The sequence below is a fragment of the Capra hircus genome, chromosome 27 (genome assembly GCF_001704415.2).
Source record: "Capra hircus breed San Clemente chromosome 27, ASM170441v1, whole genome shotgun sequence".
Classification (NCBI taxonomy): Eukaryota; Metazoa; Chordata; class Mammalia; order Artiodactyla; family Bovidae; genus Capra; species Capra hircus.
In genome coordinates, this window is record NC_030834.1 from 42192804 (window position 1) to 42212577 (window position 19774).

Sequence of the window (19774 nt, forward strand, 5' to 3'; positions counted from 1 at the left end):
CATTATCACAGGCACGGTAATCTGGGTACTTAGTTAAATTCAGTGCCTGAATATCACTCTGTCCTCATAAAGCGCCAGTTCTCCATGGGCCATGTTTCCCCATCTGTGATGGGAATCTGAGGTGGTCCTCGGGGTTGATTTGAGGAGGCATGTAAATGTGTCAGTGCTTCCTGAGCCATTCCTCAGAGTCTGCAAAAGACAGTATCAATTCCCACATCAGCAGAAACTCTCTGGACTCATTTAGACCTGCTTCCAAGGAGACGTTGTGGCTTTGTGCTGCAGACACCGATGGTTGTGCTGTGTGTCTTGCCTCTAGCTGTCCCGAGGACCAGCGACACCCAGTGCAGCTCTGTCCCTGAGCCCAGGTATGGGAGGAGAATCGGTTCGGAGTTCTCGGCAGGGTCCATCGTCCGCTTCGAGTGTAACCCGGGCTACCTGCTCCAGGGCTCCACAGCCATCCGCTGCCAGTCTGTGCCCAACGCTCTGGCTCAGTGGAATGACACGATCCCCAGCTGCGTGGGTAAGTGTGTGTCCCCATGGTGCGATGACTGGCACGGGGTCCGCAGTCCCAGTTCACAGAGACACTAAGGACTCTCTTCAGTCCACGTAAGTGGACTCTTGCTCCAGACCTGTTTAAAGGGCAAATTATTTTATCAGAAATAATTGAGTAGTAGCCAAATCCTAAAAATTACTGTGTTTCATGAAACAAGTCATCAGATTAACGCGTACGAAATGTGTTTTCCTTTTCAATACTTATTAAGTATGCCATCACAAGCCATGGGTATTCAACATAATTTCATTTGGGGGAAAAATCATTATAATGTTGATTTGTTACATGACTTGTGTAATGCCCTTTTAATAAATTGGTGCTGATGAAGATCTGAGAAATAATAGGTTAATGCATCCCACATAACAAAGACATTGTTGGTGACACTTTATTTGCTTCATTTTGTGTAAGGACCTCCAGGGCAATCATGATTAGCACTTGAATTCATTTGTGCCTTTTAAGCGTCTCTTCTCTCTGGATTTGCTCACGAAGCCCATTAGTATCAGTTGGAGCTGCCTGTCTGCGTATGGAAGAGAAAACTGCACAGAACTTCTTAACTTGTAGTAGAGCAATTACTCTAAACAGAGTTCACTTCAGAGAGGCGGGTGTTGGGTACAGTGTCTAAGACTTAGCAGCATAGCAGATGGTCATCTATGGTATTGATCATTTAAAAGAAAACAGACTGTCTGACCTTGGCTACAAATGCCTTTTCAAGTGTCATAGTCCATGTAAAACATCCCTTAATAGCTGATCACACAGCGAAGGAGCGCAGAATACAGAATTAGTGTTCTTCACTGTTCTTTATTTATACTAAATGTGGGTTTGGCTTTCAGTCCCCTGCAGTGGCAATTTCACTCAGCGGAGAGGTACCATTTTATCCCCCGGCTACCCTGAACCTTATGGCAACAACTTAAACTGCATATGGAAGATCATTGTTACAGAAGGGTCAGGAATCCAGGTATGTTCGCAAAGCCCAGAGACTCCTAAGAAACAGAGCTCTGCCCACAGGCTTTTCCAGTCTTTGTTTCCTTCTTTTTGTATTGGTTATTCTAAATATACAAACCGTAACCTATTTCTCTTTTCTTACCATTGCTACCAAGTGTTTCTAATCATGTGTCTACATTTGAAATTAAAGTGATAGACTTTTAGAATAAAATCTATCAAAAGTGCCATTTGTGGAAATTTTGTGGATGTCATTTCCATGGTTTATTTTCTTTGGTTTTGCCTTTCTCTCACATGTATATTTTTAATGTCATGAAAACTCCATTGGGCTAGTCTAATTTTTAAAATGTATTCATTTTTAATTGAAGGATCATTGCTTTACAATATTGTGCTGGCTTCTGGCACAGATCAACATGAATCTGCTATTGGAATACATACGTCCCCTTCCTCTTGAACCTCCCTCCCACCTTCCACCCACCCCACCCTTCTAGATAGTTACAAAGCCCCAATTTGAGTTCTCTGAGTCATACAGCAAATTCCCATTGGCTATCTATTTTACATATACACTATGTATATGTTTCCATTCTGTTTTCAGTCTGATTTTATTAAGTGAAGGACAAATATTGGCTTGTTTGATAGATTCAAGTGATCAGCTTTGCCACGGAGCAGAACTGGGACTCTCTGGAGATTTATGACGGTGGTGACGCGAGTGCACCGAGGCTGGGGAGCTTTTCAGGTGAGGTGACCCTGTCCCCGTGTTTCTGTGAATCCGAGTCATCACACCATGACAGACTGCAGAACTCTCAGTGCCGACCTCTCCCTGGGAGACTCTTCTCTGTGCTAACAATTTTCTCTAGTATTGGGAGGCTAGGAAGGAGAGCACCAGGCCCCGGAGTGAAGGAAAATGCACCGTCCCCCGCAAGCAGTAGGCTGATGGGTGGTGGGCCCCACACTGGGGAGAACTGGGTTATTAACCTATGGATGCAACAGGGTGTTTTCACTGAAGTCAGTTTTGTGTGGGGGTGGTTTGGACAACGAACTTTGGGTTGGCTGCCTTCCTTTTCTCTTGCACTTGTTAGAAGTGTTTGATGGAGTTGGGGACCAAGCACTGAGGGCAGGGAGCAAGGCGGCTGGGGTCCAGATGGAAGGTTGGGGGCAGACGTGGAAACTGAGAACCGAAGTAAACATATGGAGGATGGGGACAGTTTCTCATGACTGGGCAGGGATTTAGATACATAGGGATGAGAAACCTGGCGTGGAGCTGTTTGTGACGGATTTGAACCAAAGACACTGGTGTGAACTCATGGTCTTCGTACACATAGCTGTGCATGCCTTCCAGTCACTAAGTCATGTCCAAGTCTTTGCAACCCCATGGACTGTCGCCTGCCAGGCTCCTCTGTCCATGGAATTTCCCCAAGCAAGCATTCTGGACTGGGTGGCCATCTCCTCCTCCAGGGGATCTTCCCAATCCATGGATCGAACCCACATCTCCTGCATTTGCAGGCAAGTTTTTTTACCCCTGAGCCACTTGAGAAGCCCTATGGACAACTGTACAGCCATAGATGTAGAAATATGTGTGTGTGTTTACATATCTCCCACCTCTGTATCCTGTGAGGTGTAAAACAATAACCCCTCAGCAAGGAGTTACCTACCTAGTACCCAATTGTGTGCTTCTGACATCACTTGAAGTACCATTCTCCCTTAAAGTGGCTTCTTGGAGAGCCACTGACTCTGAAGCTCTGGGAGAGAAAACATGCATGATGAGCCGCTTTGCACAGAATAGAAATATGTGGATCCATGCTGATATGCATAGATACGTGCATGAGTTTAAGGAGTAAGAGAGCCTTCCCAAACTATAATAAATCTAAACTAACAAATCGGAAGGAGATGGAATTAGAGCTGCCGCTGGTGGGCATTAGGACATACACGATCCACACGGGGAGGTCAGTGGAGGCTGAAGTTGGCATATGAGGTTGATGAGGACAGATAGCCACAGTCTCCATGCACCTCCTCACCTTGTCCTCACGCACTTGCTGCAAAGGAGGAACGGAGTCATTCACAGTGAGAAGCCTGGCAGACACCACCTTCCTAAGGCAGTCATGTCAAGACTTCCAGTAATGGGACAAGGTATGCACTGGAATACTGATAAGCCTGCTCTCCAAATAAGCAAACAGAGAGACAGAAAGGCTATATTTGACTTAGAATCGCATTTGCTGTGGTGTAAATCCTCCCGTGCATGCACACTAAGTCGCTTCAGTCTGTCCATGGCATTTCCTAGGCAAGAAAACTGGAGTGGGAGGCCATGTCCTCATCCAGGGAGTCTTCCAGACCCAGGGATCGAATCTGCATCTCTTACGCCTCCTGCATTAGAGGCAGGTTCTTGATCACTAACACAACCTGGGAAGCCCTTCTCCACCCGGGCTGATTTCAGATAGCCAGCATGATGTCACTAAAGCTGAGTTTGGGAGGAAATGCCCTGAAGTAGAGTCTGGAAGCCTCTGAGTCAAATCCCTCACACCTCAGAGTGGGCAAACAGAGTAGCCTCGGGAGAATACCCTCTTCGTGAGTCACAGCCTTGTTGTGGCAAGGGGGCTCGAGTAACTCAAAGAAGCTATGAGCCATGCTCTGCTGGGCCACCCACCATGAACCGGTCATAGTGAAGATTTCTGGCAAAATGTGGTCCACTAGAGAAGGAGATGGCAACCTGCTCCAGTATTCTTGCCTGGAGAATCCTATGAACTGGAGAATCCTAGTGTGAAAAGGCAAAAACATATGATACCAGAAGATGAGTAACTCAATGGACATGAATTTTGCAAACTCCAGGAGACAGTGAAGGACAAGGGAAGCTGGTGTGCTGTAGTTCATGGGGTCACAGAGAGTAGAACCTGACTTAGTGACTGAACAACAGTGGGAGAATACAGCATCATATTTTGATATTTCTGCCAAAAATGTATCACCACCTGAATCTAGTCATAAAGAACATCAGACATTCTCTTCGGAGGTTATTTTGCTTTATAAAAAGCATTTTTTATTTTTTCAAAATGTGTTCGTCTATTTTTGGAGAACTCATTTTCAGGTTTGCCTGCACCAAGACTTATAGCAGGGCAAACACATGATTTGCTACTGTACACCACCCCTGTATATTTTGTTTTTTAACTACTCCCAATCTTTTGTATGGGAGATGATGCTGTGAAAGTGCTGCACTCAATATGCCAGCAAATTTGGAAAACTCAGCAGTGGCCACAGGACTGGAAAAGGTCAGTTTTCATTCCAACACCAAAGAAGGGCAATGCCAAAGAGTGCTCAAACTACCACACAATTGCACTCACCTCACATGCTAGTAAAGTAATGCTCAAAATTCTCTAAGCCAGGCTTCAGCAATACGTGAACCATGAACTTCCTGATGTTCAAGCTGGTTTTAGAAAAGGCAGAGGAACCAGAGTTCAAATTGCCAACATCCGCTGGATCATGGAAAAAGCAAGAGAGTTCCAGAAAAACATCAATTTCTGCTTCATTGACTATGCCAAAGCCTTTGACTGTGTGGATCACAATAAACTGTGGAAAATTCTGAGAGAGATGGGAATACCAGACCACCTAACATGCCTCTTGAGACATCTGTATGCAGGCCAGGAAGCAACAGTTAGAACTGGGCATGGAACAACTGGTTCCAAATAGGAAAAGGAGTACATTAAAGCTGTATATTGTCACCCTGCTTATTTAACTTCTATGCAGACTACATCATAAGAAATGCTGGACTGGAAGAAACACAAGCTGCAATCAAGATTGCCAGGAGAAATCTCAATAACCTCAGATATGCAGATGACACCACCCTTATGGCAGAAAGTGAAGAGGAGCTCAAAAGCCTCTTGATGAAAGTGAAAGAGGAGAGTGAAAAAGTTGGCTTAAAGCTCAACATTCAGAAAACGAAGATCATGACATCTGGTCCCATCACTCCATGGGAAACAGATGGGGAAACAGTAGAAACAGTGTCAGACTTTATTTTTTGGGGCTCCAAAATCACTGCAGATGGTGACTGCAGCCATGAAATTAAAAGACGCTTACTCCTTGGAAGAAAAGTTATGACCAACCTAGATAGTATATTCAAAAGCAGAGACATTACTTTGCCGACTAAGTTCCGTCTAGTCAAGGCTATGGTTTTTTCTGTGGTCATGTATGGATGTGAGATTTGGACTGTGAAGAAGGCTGAGCGCCGAAGAATTGATGCTTTTGAACTGTGGTTTTGGAGAAGACTCTTGAGAGTCCCTTGGACTGCAAGGAGATCCAACCAGTCCATTCTGAAGGAGATCAACCCTGGGATGTCTTTGGAAGGAATGATGCTAAAGCTGAAACTCCAGTACTTTGGCCACCTCATGCGAAGAGTTGACTCATTGGAAAGACCCTGATGCTGGGAGGGATTGGGGGTAGGAGGAGAAGGGGATGACAGAGGATGAGATGGCTGGATGGTATCACTGACTCAATGGACATGAGTCTGAGTGAACTCCGGGAGTTGGTGATGGACAGGGAGGCCTGGTGTGCTGTGATTCATGGAGTCGCAAAGAGTCGGACACGACTGAGCGACTGAACTGAACTGAATCTTTTGTAATCTCATTTTCTGAACTTATGTCTGAGTATAGTCTCAGCTTAAATATATAAATAATATATTAATATATAATAATACATATTCATTAATATATATTAATGTGTAATACTAAAAGCATGAGAATCTCCTATGTAAAGAATGACAAAAAAATCCTTTGTAGTGTGCATTTGATTAACTTATAAAACTTTAAAATATTACATGAGCAATTTTTATTAAGTTTTATATACTATAATTTGTAAAAAAATTTAAATTCTAATTTTCTAAAATAAAAAATGATTTTGAAAAATATTCTGCACTCAAAAAGTGACTCATATCTTTCAAAAGTATTGAGTTCATGAAAGGGAAATGAAGACTAAGAAATTTTCACAGACCAAAAAAAAAGAAAAACCTTACGAAACTAAAGGGACACAATCATAGATGGAAAAGCTGTTATTGGCAGATTGTGGAAATTCCAGTGATTTCTGTGGGATATATAGTCCTGCTGCCTCTATGTTAGTGTTTTTTTTTTTAAATGAACACCTCTGTTTTAAGAAATGCACACTAAATATTTATTAAAAATATGTCACAATGTCTGCAACTTGCTGACAAAGGGTTTAGTTGCTCAGTTGTGTCCGACTCTTTGCGACCCCATGGACCGTAGCCTGCCAGGCTCCTCTGTCCTTGGCATTAGGTTGTCATTCCCTTCTCCAGGAGGTTTTCCAGACCCAGGGAGCAAGCCCAGTATCCTACACTGCAGGTGGTCTTCTACATTGCAGGTGTATTCTTTACCGACTGAACTTACCAGGGAAGGCAAAGGGTTTAGAATAAAATAACTTTACACATATCTGTATTGTGGATAGAGATCACTTCACATGTATATCTCTATGTGGACAGAGCTAGATATCATTATTCTGTAATATGTGGCAAGATAGTGTGTATATGGGAGGGTTTTTTTTGTACCATATTTTCAATTTTAAGTTAAATGCTACTTAAAATATTTCAAAAAGAGTACTTTATAAACTTTATATGGAAGAAATGACACATCAGCCTTCAAGTCTGAATATATTTTAAAATGTAATACATGTTTACACTTTTTTGTTCCTGTGATAATTTCAATATATTTAAAAAGGAGAATCTGAACCCATTTTAAAAGTTAGCTGTTGACTAAAAGCAAAGAAGAATGAGTAGTTGCTAGAGGTACACATTTCCAGAGAAACGGTTGACTGACTTCTTGAATAAATTCAGGTTGTTGATTTTCTGTCTGGATAGCCATGTGTATGTAGGACTTATATTGTAAGCTATTTGAAATCATTTCTGGAAGTAGACAGGTGATAAATTATAAATGGACACGATAGAGCAAAAGTCATACCAATCTGTCGCTGAGAAGCAGGATTAAGGGAGAATAAATACCAGTGGCTGGAGCAGCGTCTGCCGGGCCTGGAGCACAGTCGCTCAGCTTCCCACACGTGCGGTTCTATCTAGGTCAGTGAAGCAGTGCCATCAAAGGTATCTTGCCTGTGGCAACAGTTTTTCAAAAATCCCTGAGCTGCGTTTTGAACCAGGGGAATACGCTTCTTCTGTGCGTCCATTCTGAGCAGAGTCTCAAGCGGACGCTGCTGCAGGGGGCGGACAGTGGTCAGGGCAGGTGCGCATAGCATATGTGCCCGGGGCGCCGAGACCCAGCATCTGTTTAGGAAAACAAATGATTATATTTAGAAGTACGGAAGTACAGACCGGACCGTCCTTGCTGCAATTAATAGTGATGTTTAGAGGGGCCGTGATGATTCACTAAGCCCTTTCATACACACAGTGCATGTCTGACTCACACACAAGAACTGGACTGTTATTTTGACTTCACAGAATTGGAACATCTTCAAATGTTTTCAGTAACAGGACTGATTTATGTCACAGTCAGCAGTAGAAGTGAGTTTTCCGACTGCACTGCAACATAGTCAGGAAAGACAAGAAGTCAGAAGTGTATGTTGAGAACGTGTGTGTGAAGATGACTTGGCTGGGGGCTGAAGGCGATTAAACACACTGACTATCTGAAATCATAGATAAAACCAGGCAGAAAGTTATACAAATGCTGTAACAAGAACTTACTTTTTGGATTAGTTAGATCATCATAATAACATTACATTAGCTTTGTACTTTCTGTAGGCATCACCCAAAATATACAGAAATAAAAATAGAATGAGAGGACAGCAAGCATCACACAATTTGAACGAAAGTGGATTAAAACTGGAGTTTCTGTTGGGTGTTTCCCTCTTGTCTTGGTGTGGGGGTGGGTCGAGCTGGCCCAGCGAGCAGGTGCAGGCAGCGCCCTGACCTTCAGACCCCCTTTCCTCCTCCTCACTAGTCCATCCCCACATGCCCACGTGTGCCCTGCTTACTGCTGAGCAGACAGCACACTGCTTCTGGTACAGCCTAGATGGAGGAAAGGTGATCCTCAGGCAGAAGACTTCCTGAAACAGGCAAGGTCACCCCACCTTGCAGGTTTCCCCCATCTGCACTGTTAACTATTAATTAGTTTCAAAGAATCTCTTTAAATGTGTCTGCTGGTCATAGGGATAAGCTTATGTTTTCCCTCTCCTCTCCATGACTCAGTTTCTTAAAAGTCTGTCTCTCTATCTATCTTTATCCATCAAACCAAGTTTGAGTAACAAAGGGGTTGAATCTGCAGTCATTTTCTGTTTATCATTCAGCAAACACAGTGTCTTATAGTGAATTGTATACTCACAAGTTTAGGTCTGAAAAGACTCTGCCTCCCACAGACAACCCCACCTGGATAGTCAGGGAAAATGGTTTGAGGCACTGGCCCCAGATCTCAAGTGGGAAATTTGTCTTCCAAAGAATGTACATATCTGTGGGCATACACATGCGTGTGCACACACACAATCATTAGGAGTGTACCTGGTATTTTCTTTTGTCTTCCATTTTTACCCTGTTCTTCTTCCAAAACAGTCAGGTAATACTTTGTATACTGATTAGCCAACAACGCAGCCCGTATACATATTACTAGTCCCAGCACATTGTCAAACTGAGGGTGAACTTCCGTAAACCCAAAGAGTTTCTGAAAGACTACATGCTAATTCAAGGTTAATGAGATGTCCTTAATCTATTTTTAGGATGCAGTTCTTACCTGGGGTCATTGGTTTGCTTACAGCTGCTTGAGGGTCCTAGAATTGTTTGAGTAGAAAGTGAAGGGCCACCGGGGATCTTGCCCTTGCAACATTGTTCATCTGTCTTGGATAATTACCAGCTTATTTCCTTATTTTGTTATTTAAAATAGTATTTATACTATGTATGTCTATAATGTATAATATTTACACATTAGCATCATCACCATCCATGAATTTGCCTGCACCATGGGGAGGAGTTTTACCCGAGGAATAGCTCCTTCACACACAGGAAATGTGTACTTATTCAGAAAATGACTTGGATACAGTAGAATATCAAGCATGTACCCCGTGGGTAACGAGGGACTTAGGCTAGCTTATTGCTTTCCCGTATCATAATGCATTCTGGTAATGCATTCTAAGCGTCCGGCTGAAGGACATCTCCTTTTCCTCAGGACCCTGCAGCACCCTGGCTCTGGTTCCACCCTCGTCCTCAGCATCTCTAAATTTCCCTACTTGTCAGCTGCTACAATGCAGGCTAGAACATTTTAATTAAAGGAAGCATTATATAAAATAAACCTGCATTTTCCTTTCCTTGTATGTTTCATTGAAATTGTTTGCAGATTTCAGAGGGAACATTATTCCATATGAATCACAGAGGGATAAAGAAGAGAACCTATAGTCAAAAACAACCTCTTCTGAGTAACATATTACATCAGATCGACAGTCTAACTATTTCCCCAACTTCCATATGACTTGTATGTTGAGGCTTTACCCTTCTTTGTTCATGGCAAGTTAGAAAAAAAAAGCAAATGGTTACATTGATTTAAAAAAAAGGCAATGTGAATAATCAAACACATGGTAAAGCATAAGAATGTCTGTGTTTTCACTGATATGATGAAGACATGTCACATCTGTCTGAGGAGGGCAGATGAAATGTGGAGCTTCTTGTTGTTGTTTAGTTGCTCAGTCGTGTCTGTTTGTGACCCCATGGAGTGCAACACGCCAGGCTTCCCTATCCTTCACCATCTCCTAGACTTCACTCAAACTCATGTCCATTGAGTCCGTGATGCCATTCAAACATCTCATCTTCTCTTGTCCCCTTCTCCTCCTGCCTTCAGTCTTTTCCAGCATCAGGATCTTTTCCAGTGAATCAGCTCTTCACATCAGGTGGCCAAAGTATTGCAGCTTCAGCTTCAGCATCAGTCCTCCCAATGAATATTCAGGGTTGGTTTCCTTTAGGATTGACTGGTTTGATCTTCTTGCAGTCCAGGGGACTCTCAAGAGTCTTCAACACCAGAGTTTGAAAGCATCAATTGTTCAGAACTCTTCCTTCTGTATGTCCAGCTCTCACATCTGTACATGACTCCTGGAAAGACCATAGCCTTGACTACGTGGACGTTTGTCAGCAAGTGCTGTCTTTGCTATTTAACTCACTTGTTTAGGTTGGTCATAGCTTCCTGCCAAGAAGGAGTCATCTTCTAATTTCACAGCTGTAGTCACCCTCTGCAGTGATTTTAGAGTCCAAGAAGAGGAAATTTGCCATTGATTCCACCTTTTGCGATGAAGTGATGGGACTAGATGCCGTGATCTTAGGTTGTTTTTTTGTTTTGTTTTCTTTTTTAATATTGAGTTTTAAGCCAGCCTTTTCACTTTCCTCCTTTACCCTCAGCAAGAGGCTGTTTCGTTCCTCTTCATCTTCTGCCATTAGAGAGGTATCATCCACTGTCTGAGGTTTTTTATATTTCCCCCTGCAATCTTGATTCCAGCTTGTGCTTCATCTAGTCTGTAGTACAGCATTTCACATGATATACTCTGCATATAAGTTAAATAAGCTAGGTGACAATACACAGCCTTGATGCACTCTTTCCCAGTTTTGAACCAGTCCACTGTTACATGTCCAGTTCTATTGCTTTTTGACCTGCATACAGGTTTCTCAGGAGACAGATAAAATAGCCTGGTATTTCCATCTCTCTAAGAGTTTTCCACAGTTATGATCCACACAGTCAAAGGCTTTAGCATAGTCAATGAAACAGAGGTAGATGTTTTTCTGGAATTCCCTTGCTTTCTCTGGGATACAGCAAATGTTGGCAATTTGATCTCTGGTTCTTCTACCTTTTCTAAACCCACTGAAACACGTGGAAGTTCTCGGTTCACATGATGCTGAAGCCTAGCTTGGAGGATTATTAGCATAACCTTACTAGCATAGGAGATGAGTGCAATTGTCTAGTGGTTTGAACATTCTTTAGTACTGCTCTTGTTGGGAATTGGGATGAGGATTGACCTTTTCCAGTCTTGTGCCCGCTGCTGGGTCTTCCAAATTTCCTGACATACTGAGTGCAGCACTTTTATCAATTCATCTTTTAGGATTTTAAATAGCTGTGCTGAAATTCCACCACCTCCACTAGCTTTATTGGCAACAGTGCTTCCTAAGGCTCACACTTCACACTCCAAAATGTCTGGCTCTGAGTGAGAGACAATACCATTGTGGTTATCTGGGTCATTAAAATCTTTGTTGTACAGTTTTTCTGTGTATTCTTTCCTCCTATTCTTGGTCTCTTTTGCTTCTATTAGGTCTTTACCATTTCTGTCCTTTATTGCGCCCATCTTTGGATGAAATGTTCCTTTGATATTTCCTATTTTCTTGAAGAGATCTATAGTCTTACCCTTTCTGTTGTTTTCCTCTTTTTTTTTTTTTTTTGCATTGTTCATCAAAGAAGGCCTTCTCGTCTCTCCTTGTTATTCTCTGGAACTCTGCATTCAGTTGGGCATACCTTTCCCTTTCTCCTTTGCTTTCACTTATCTTCTTTCCTCCACTATTTGTAAAGCCTCCTCAGACAAACACTTTGCCTTCTTGCATTTCTTTTTTGGTGGATGGTTTTATCCACTGCCTCCTGTACAATATGACATACCTCTGGAGGAGGGAATGGCAAACCACTCCGTATATTAGCTATGAGAACCCTATGAACTGTATAAAAAGGCAAAAAGACATGACACCGAAAGATGAGCCCCCAGGTCAGAAGGTGTCCGATGTGCTACTGGGGAAGAGCAGAGGACAACTACTAACAGCTCCAGAAAGAACAAAGCGGCCGGGCCAAAGCAGAAACGATGCTCAGCTGCGGATCTGTCTGGTGATGAAAGCAAAATCTGATGCTGTAAACAACAGTTTTGCATAGGAACCTGGAATGTTAGGTCCATGAATCAAGGTAAATTGGACATGGTCAAGCAGGAGATGGTAAGAGTAAACATGGACATCTTAGCAATCAGTGAACTAAAATCGATGAGAATGGGTGGATTTAATTCAGATGACTATTATATCTACTACTGTGGGCAAGAATCCCATAGAAGAAATGAATAGCCCTCATAATCAACAAGAGTGCAAAATGCTATACTTGGGTACAGACTCAAAAATGACAGAATGATCTCTGTTCATTTCCAAGGCAAACCATTCAACATCACAGTAATCCAAGTCTATGCCCCCACCGCTAATGCCAAAGAAGCTGAAATTGATCAGTTCTATGAAGACCTAGAAAACCTCCTAAGACTAATACCAAAAAATGATTTTCCATTCATCACAGGGGATTAGAATGCAAAAGTAGGAAGTCAAGAGATACCTGGAGTAACAGGCATTTTTGACCTTAGGGTGCAAAATAAAGCAGGGCGAAGGCTAACAGAATTCTGCCAAAAGAATGCACTGGTCATAGCAAACACCCTTTTTCAACAACAGAGGAGACGGCTTTACACATAGACATCACCAAATGGTCAATACTGAAATCAGATCGATTACATTCTTTGTGAATGAAAATGGAGAAGCTGTATACAGTCAGCCAAAACAATACCTGGAGCTGACTGTGGCTCAGATCTTCTGCTCCTCATATCTAAATTCAGTCTTAAACTAAAGAAAGAGGGGAAAACCACTTGGCCAGTTAGGTACAGGTTAAATCAAATCCTCTATATTATGCGGTGGAGATGATGAATAGATTCAAAGGATTGGATCTTGTAAACAGACTGCCTGAACAGCAATGGACAGAGGTCCATAATATTGTACAGGAGGCAAGGAATAAAACCAGCCCAAAGTGAAAAAAAGGAAAGGGAACTTCTTACCATGCCTGGAAAAAGAGAATAGCTCAAACTGTAATGATCAAAGCCCATACTTGGATTAAATATGTGACGATCAGACAAGCTAATGGGATCTGTACACCGAAACAGATGTCCTCAGTGTTTTCTTTTTTGTGGAAATATAATTGACTGACAGTACGGTGTTTGCTTCAGTGTACAGCAAAGTGATTCTCTTGAATAATGTGTATTTTTCCAGATTATTTTCTATCATAGGTTACTATAAGTTACTGCATATAGTTCCCTGTGCTGAACAGTATATCAGTATATCATTGTTGTTTGTCTACGTTATACATGAATGTGTATCTGCTAATCTCAGACTCCTAATTTATCACTTCCTGCCTCCGTTTCTACTTTGGGAAACTTGAATTTATTCTCTGTGTCTGTTCGTCTGTTTCTGTTTTGTAATTAGATTCATTTGTATTATGCTTTATATGGCACATATAAGTGATATCATGTATATCCTTCTCTGACTTACAGCACTTAGTGTGATATTCTTATGATTCTGTAATGAGAGAAGTGAACACATCCCTGATATTAAAGCCCAGCTTGTATCGCTTCCTGCAGGTACCACGGTGCCAGCGCTGCTCAATAGCACGTCCAACCAGCTCTACCTGCACTTCCAGTCAGACATCAGCGTGGCTGCTGCTGGCTTCCACCTGGAGTACAAAAGTAAGCTCCCCTGTCTCTGCATCTGGCTTTCCCTGTGATGCTGAGTGATTTTCTTAAAGGGGAAATGGATCCCTGCCTTTATTACACAGTTAAATTTTGTTCTAAAGTTATGTTTAGAAGTTCCATGTAGTTGAGTATTACAAAACCAATCTCTATGAACTATATTGTTATTACACTCATTAATATTAATATAATATTTTGTTACATAATTATATCATAATACTATAATATATCATTATTTGAACTGTATCTTATTGTATAACATAATTATATTGTGAAAGAAAAATTTATAGGGAAATGAAGAAGTTAGGATATGGAATAATTTGATAAAACATTGGCTTTGCTTTCAGGCTGTTTGTGTTAAAAAGAAAAAAGTACAAAATACCCATTTGTAATATTGCTAGTTTTTCTTGTGAGTGGTAGAAAATACTCAGATAAGGATCTAAAAATGTAGAAGTCATAATTTCCAAATAGATTATGGTCATAAGCTCTTTCTACTTCTAGTCTCAGAGGCTGTTAGAATGGGACCAGCAGAGAGCCGCCCCTTCAGTGCCTATATTTGTGTATTATTCATTTTAATTGGAAGAAGGTAACGCAAAGGAGATGTTAACCTTTTAAAAAATGGATGTGAGAGTGAGTTAATAGTCTGATAAATGGGATGGCAAAGGTCAGACTCACAAATCCACTTTGACGTTTGATTATGCAGGTAAACCTTGTAAAAGCAAAATCAGAATTTCCAATGAGAGTGAAGTTTATTTTAGAACGTGTTTTCAAGCACTAAAAATGCTTAATGTTGATATTCATCTCATTTAATAAGCAGTTGCAAATAATCAAATACATGGATAAGCTTTAATAAGTGATCCTTTGAATTGAGATAAACAGTTTGCTGGGATGTAAATGCATGCATATATTTGAATGGCCAGATTTCCAGCTGATGATAAATATTCTGAACCAGACACAAACCACAGGGCTGTTTTGCATTCCGGTTGAATTTCCTTACTTATTACCAGCATTTGTATGCAAGTTTATTTCAATTTATTTGAATGGGACTGCATTAGTGACAGCGTAAAATGATACTGTGGATGTTATTTATGTAGAATATGTCTGGAAAAATCACTACTTTGATACATATGGTGAACATCTGTAGATAGGAAACTATAAACCTTATTTATGATAGTGTCAGTAAATTCACTAATATTTTTAGCAGCATTAGATTTGATCAATGTGCCCATCTCTTCCTCTCAAAGTGATCTTGTGGCTTCTGACTCTTCATTCACTCCTTATAGAAAGAGGAGCTACTGAAATAATTAGTCTATAATTACCGTGAAATATTATCCATGACTCACACATACCTCAGCTCCAACAATATATTAATAGTAATCACCTACATTTCATCTTATTCTCAATTAAATTCATTAAAAGAAAGATGAATGTATTGCTTACTGAAATTAATCTTGTTCAAGGATCTAAGGCCTTGTTTCATTACTTAATCTATTTATTTTTTTACTTGGCCACACAGAATGCTACGTTTTCATCTGTGAGTTTCTTTACTGAGTCATTGTTTTCAGACACTGATAGTATTCTGAGGATCATGCCCTTATCTTCTGTGTTTCGAGGCAGGCATTTCTCTGTTCTAACTCTGTGTGTCAGTGTAAAATTTGGATTATACAAAGTGTTTGTAGAATTAATCTTATCAAGGTGAACACCAAACAAATAAGGATTGTTGAAGTAAGTTGTCAAAAACTGTCTAATATTCATAACCTTCTAACGTTGTTTTTTTTTTTTTTTTTTGCTCTCTGGGCCTTTCTTTTTAATTTTGTTTTAAATTTTATGCTGGAGTATATAGCTGATTAGCAATGCTGTGATAGTTTCAGGTGGCCAGCAAAGGGACCTAGCCATATATGTCCATTAACAGATTTTTACATCTCCCTTCAAGTGTTTATTTCCAGTCTGCACATCTTTCAATTCAGATTTTTCACTAAAATATATACCCATGAAATAAGAGTAAAAACAGCAACAAGCTCTGTTCCTGGTCTTGCCATAAACATGTTACAGCTATTTAATCAATTCTCCTCAAAAGAACTCCATTTTTGAGGTACACTTAGGTTTTAAAAGGGCTTTTCTGTGGCCTAGATGGTAAAGAATCTGCCTGCAATGCAGGAGACCTGGGTTAGGAAGATCCCCTGGAGAAGGACATGGCTACTCACCCCAGTGTTCTTGCCTGGAAAATCCCATGGACAGAGGAGCCTGGTGGGCCACAGCCCATGGGATCTTAAAGAGTCAGTCATGACTGAGCGAGTAACACTAGGCCCTTAAGGAGAAGCAGCAGAGTCATTCATGTGTTTAGCCTGCTCAGGTCAGAGTCAGACTGCTGACGACTGACAGAAGGAACACGTGTAGACACAGATGTGTTTCATCACAAATGAGCACCTGCCCGAGAATCACAACCGTCCAATCAGAAAGAGCACACAGACCACCCTTCTGTACTAAGGGAGACACCACCTGTCGCTAGTTGCTGAATCGTATGTGGAAGAGAAAGGGGCCTGGGACTCTGGAGATGCAGTTGGTCGGATCCTAAAACCTGAGCTGTTACAGCAAGTCCACCCCTGCTTCCATCTGAGTTTCTCGCATGAAAGTGAAGGCCAGATGCTGTTAATTAGGTGCATGTGTGCACATCGCTTTAGTCACGTCGACTCTTTGAAACCCTATGAACTACAGCCCGCCAGGCTCTTCTATCCATGGGATTCTCCAGGCAAGAATCATGGAGCAGGTTGCCATTTCCTTCTCTAGGGGATCTTCCCAACCCACAGATCGAACCCAAGCAGTGCGGGCAGATTCCTTAGCACTGAGCCAACAGAGAAGCCCCCTGTTAATCATAACAGTCCATAATTCCAAATGAACACTGACAGGGATTTTTCAAACAAAAAGCACTTTTATTGGGAAGAGGACAAATAAGATTAAACACCCAAACCGTGATGGAGTGTTGCTACTGATACTATTTGTATTTTATTGATTTTTTCCCTCTTTTTCTGATAGTGTTTCATTTAATTGAATCTTTTATTTAAGTCCCAATTTACCTCCACTATGGTCTTATTAGAGGAAAGTCTTAAAAACGTTAAGGTTCTCTCTAGACAAGTTTAAAATATATTCTTTAATATAACACATCTTACCTTCAAATAATATGGTTTTACCTTGTGTCTAGTGAAACTTACAAACTTGTACTTCTAATTTCTTCTATCCATCATTCATGTTATTGTTGTTTTACATTTTATTTTTGCATATTATAAAACCTACAAATATTTTTCTACTTTTTTGCTTTAAATATTGATCTTTCATAGTGAATAAAATAAGAAAATAAAGGTTTTCTATTTACTTTATTTTTAGCATCTATGGAGCTCTTTATTTTTTTGAGTGAATCCAAGTTTCCATTTAATTATTTTTCTATCTAAAGAACTTCCTTCAATCCTTCTTATAGGGCAGGTCTGCTGACAATGAATTTTCCCAGCTATTGTTTTTCTGAGAAAGCCATCATTTTACCTTCATTTTTTGAAAGATATTTTGGCTGGGTTTGGAAATCTGGGTCAGAAGTTATTTTTCAGTATGTTAAAAAATAGGGCTTTCCTGGTGGCTAAATGGTAAAGAATCTGCCTACCAGTGCAGAGACAGAGGTTCAATCCCTGCACCAGGAAGATCCCTTGAAGGAGAAAATAGCAACCCATTCCAGTATTCTTGCTGGGAGAATTCCATGGACAGAGGAGCCTGGTGGGCTACAGTCCACGGGGTCACAAAGAGGCAGACACAACTTAGCACATGACACGCTCGCACACGTAAAATACGCCACTTCATCGTCTTCTCATTGTTTAGTTTGTGATGAGAAGTAAGCTGTAATTCTTTTGGCAGTGTATTCGTCCCTGTTTTCTGGCTTCCTTTACAAATTTCTCTTTATTTTTTATTTTCATCAGCTAGATGATGGTGTGTCTAGGTGTGTGTGTGCACACGCACGTGTTGTGCACACTTGATATTCATCCTGTTCAGCGACTCTTGCATAATTGGATCTAGGGTTTAATGTCTTCCATTATAATATTTATGAAAAAGTCTTGACCATTATCATGACAAATATTTCCTTCCCCCATTCTCTTTTCCTTATTTTAGGGGGGACTCCATTCCCATGTCTGTTGGACATGTGGATATTTATCACAATTCTTGGATGCACTTCTGTTTTATTCACACTCTGTGTTCTAGTTTTGGTAGTTGCTACTAACCTTTGATTCTCTGAGTCTTTCCTTGGCTATGTTAAGTCTGCTAATGAGTCCACTGAAATAATTCTTCATCTCAGACATTGTGTTTTCCCCCTTGAATTTCCACTTGCCAGTTTCTTATAATTATTCTCTCTGTCATAATTTCTCCATCTCTTCATGAATGCTATCTTGTCCACTAGATGTTTTAACATATTTTTACATTTGATGTATCTGTCCATTATTCCACTATATGACTGTGCAAAGTCTTACTACTTTATCTCTAGACAAAGTGGTTTTTTTAATCCTTTATTAAAGATGGGCACCATGAGTAGAACCCTACCTTATTGTTGTTCAGTTGCTAAGTCATGTCTGACTCTTTGTGATTCCCTGGGTTGCAGCACGACAGACTCCTCTGTCATTGACTATCTCCTTGACTCTGCCCAAACACATGAGCATTGACTCAGTGATGCCATTAATATTTGTGCTAGGAATGGGCGCCACTTAGGTTAGCCTGTTGAATCAGGTGTTTCCATGGGTTTGCGCTCTTTTGTTGCTATGGTTACTTTCAGAGCATCAGATCCCTCAGTGGTGAGCTGCAACTGCCAAGTCCTAGTTGGAGGCTTTTTCTCAGTCATTATTCCAACCTTAGCTATCAGTCTTCCCTAAATGCCTTTTCCAAAGAGATGGTATCCTTCCAGACTTCTGTATCTCCCCAGTAGTAGACGCTGCTTGTTACTCCACGTTAAGCTTACACTGGTGTCAAGGTAGTTCTCTCCCAGCCAGAGTCAGACCCTGAGAGTCTGTGCATGGTGGGGTAGGGTGTTCTCAGCAATCTTGCCCACCCTCCTGAGGTGGTAAGCTTCCACCTATGGCTGGTATTTGAAGAGAATTTTCTGACTGTCCCCTAGTGTCAGAAGACCGTGGTCTTGGTACTGACAGAGGATTCTCCTGCTACACCCCAGATGTAGAGTTTCTCTACATACCTTTCTCCAAGATGCAGTGCCTCTCTTCTTGTGCCCTGGAGAGAACAGGCTTTTGCTACTGAAAGTGGTTTAACTTTCTTTCCTAAAAGAGAAATATTCGGGGAAATGCATGGGATTCCATGCCCCTCTCCACAGAAACAGTGATATTTGGTGGTGGTGAGAGGTGATAAGGGAGAGGCTGATTCCAGGCTCTACCAGGCCCCCAGTGTTTCTCTTAATTACTCAGCAGAGGTGCAAGGACAGAAGGGCAGAACCTCCCTCTGTCTAGGACCCTGGGCAGCCAGAGACCCATGCTGGGCACTGGCCATTGCTAAGATGGTAGCTAATCTATCCTTGCCTATGGGAGTCGGTCCTTCCTCTCCTGTGATCCATCACAGTGACAGTGACATCCATGTGCCCTGCCTCCCCTTGGAGGCACTAATCCTTGGGAACTGGTGTCACCTGGGTACCTGAAACCTCAGCTCCCTGATGAGTTCAACAATGGCTATGATTTGTAGTTTAAATTTTCTCACTATTCAAGTGGACTTGAGATTTTATTTTACATATTTCTATATCCAAGGTAGAAATGGAAGCCTTTT

General features: G+C 41.3%; 1 protein-coding gene across 1 annotated transcript in view; it reads left to right on the forward strand.

Annotated features, from left to right (window-relative positions):
• The window catches only part of CSMD1 (CUB and Sushi multiple domains 1), a 2085346-nt gene that overhangs the window by 1843189 nt on the left and 222383 nt on the right, over positions 1 to 19774 (forward strand). The window contains 4 exon segments of the mRNA XM_018042044.1: positions 317 to 520; positions 1381 to 1505; positions 2129 to 2225; positions 13871 to 13975. Coding sequence (XP_017897533.1) covers positions 317 to 520; positions 1381 to 1505; positions 2129 to 2225; positions 13871 to 13975 — 531 coding nt within the window.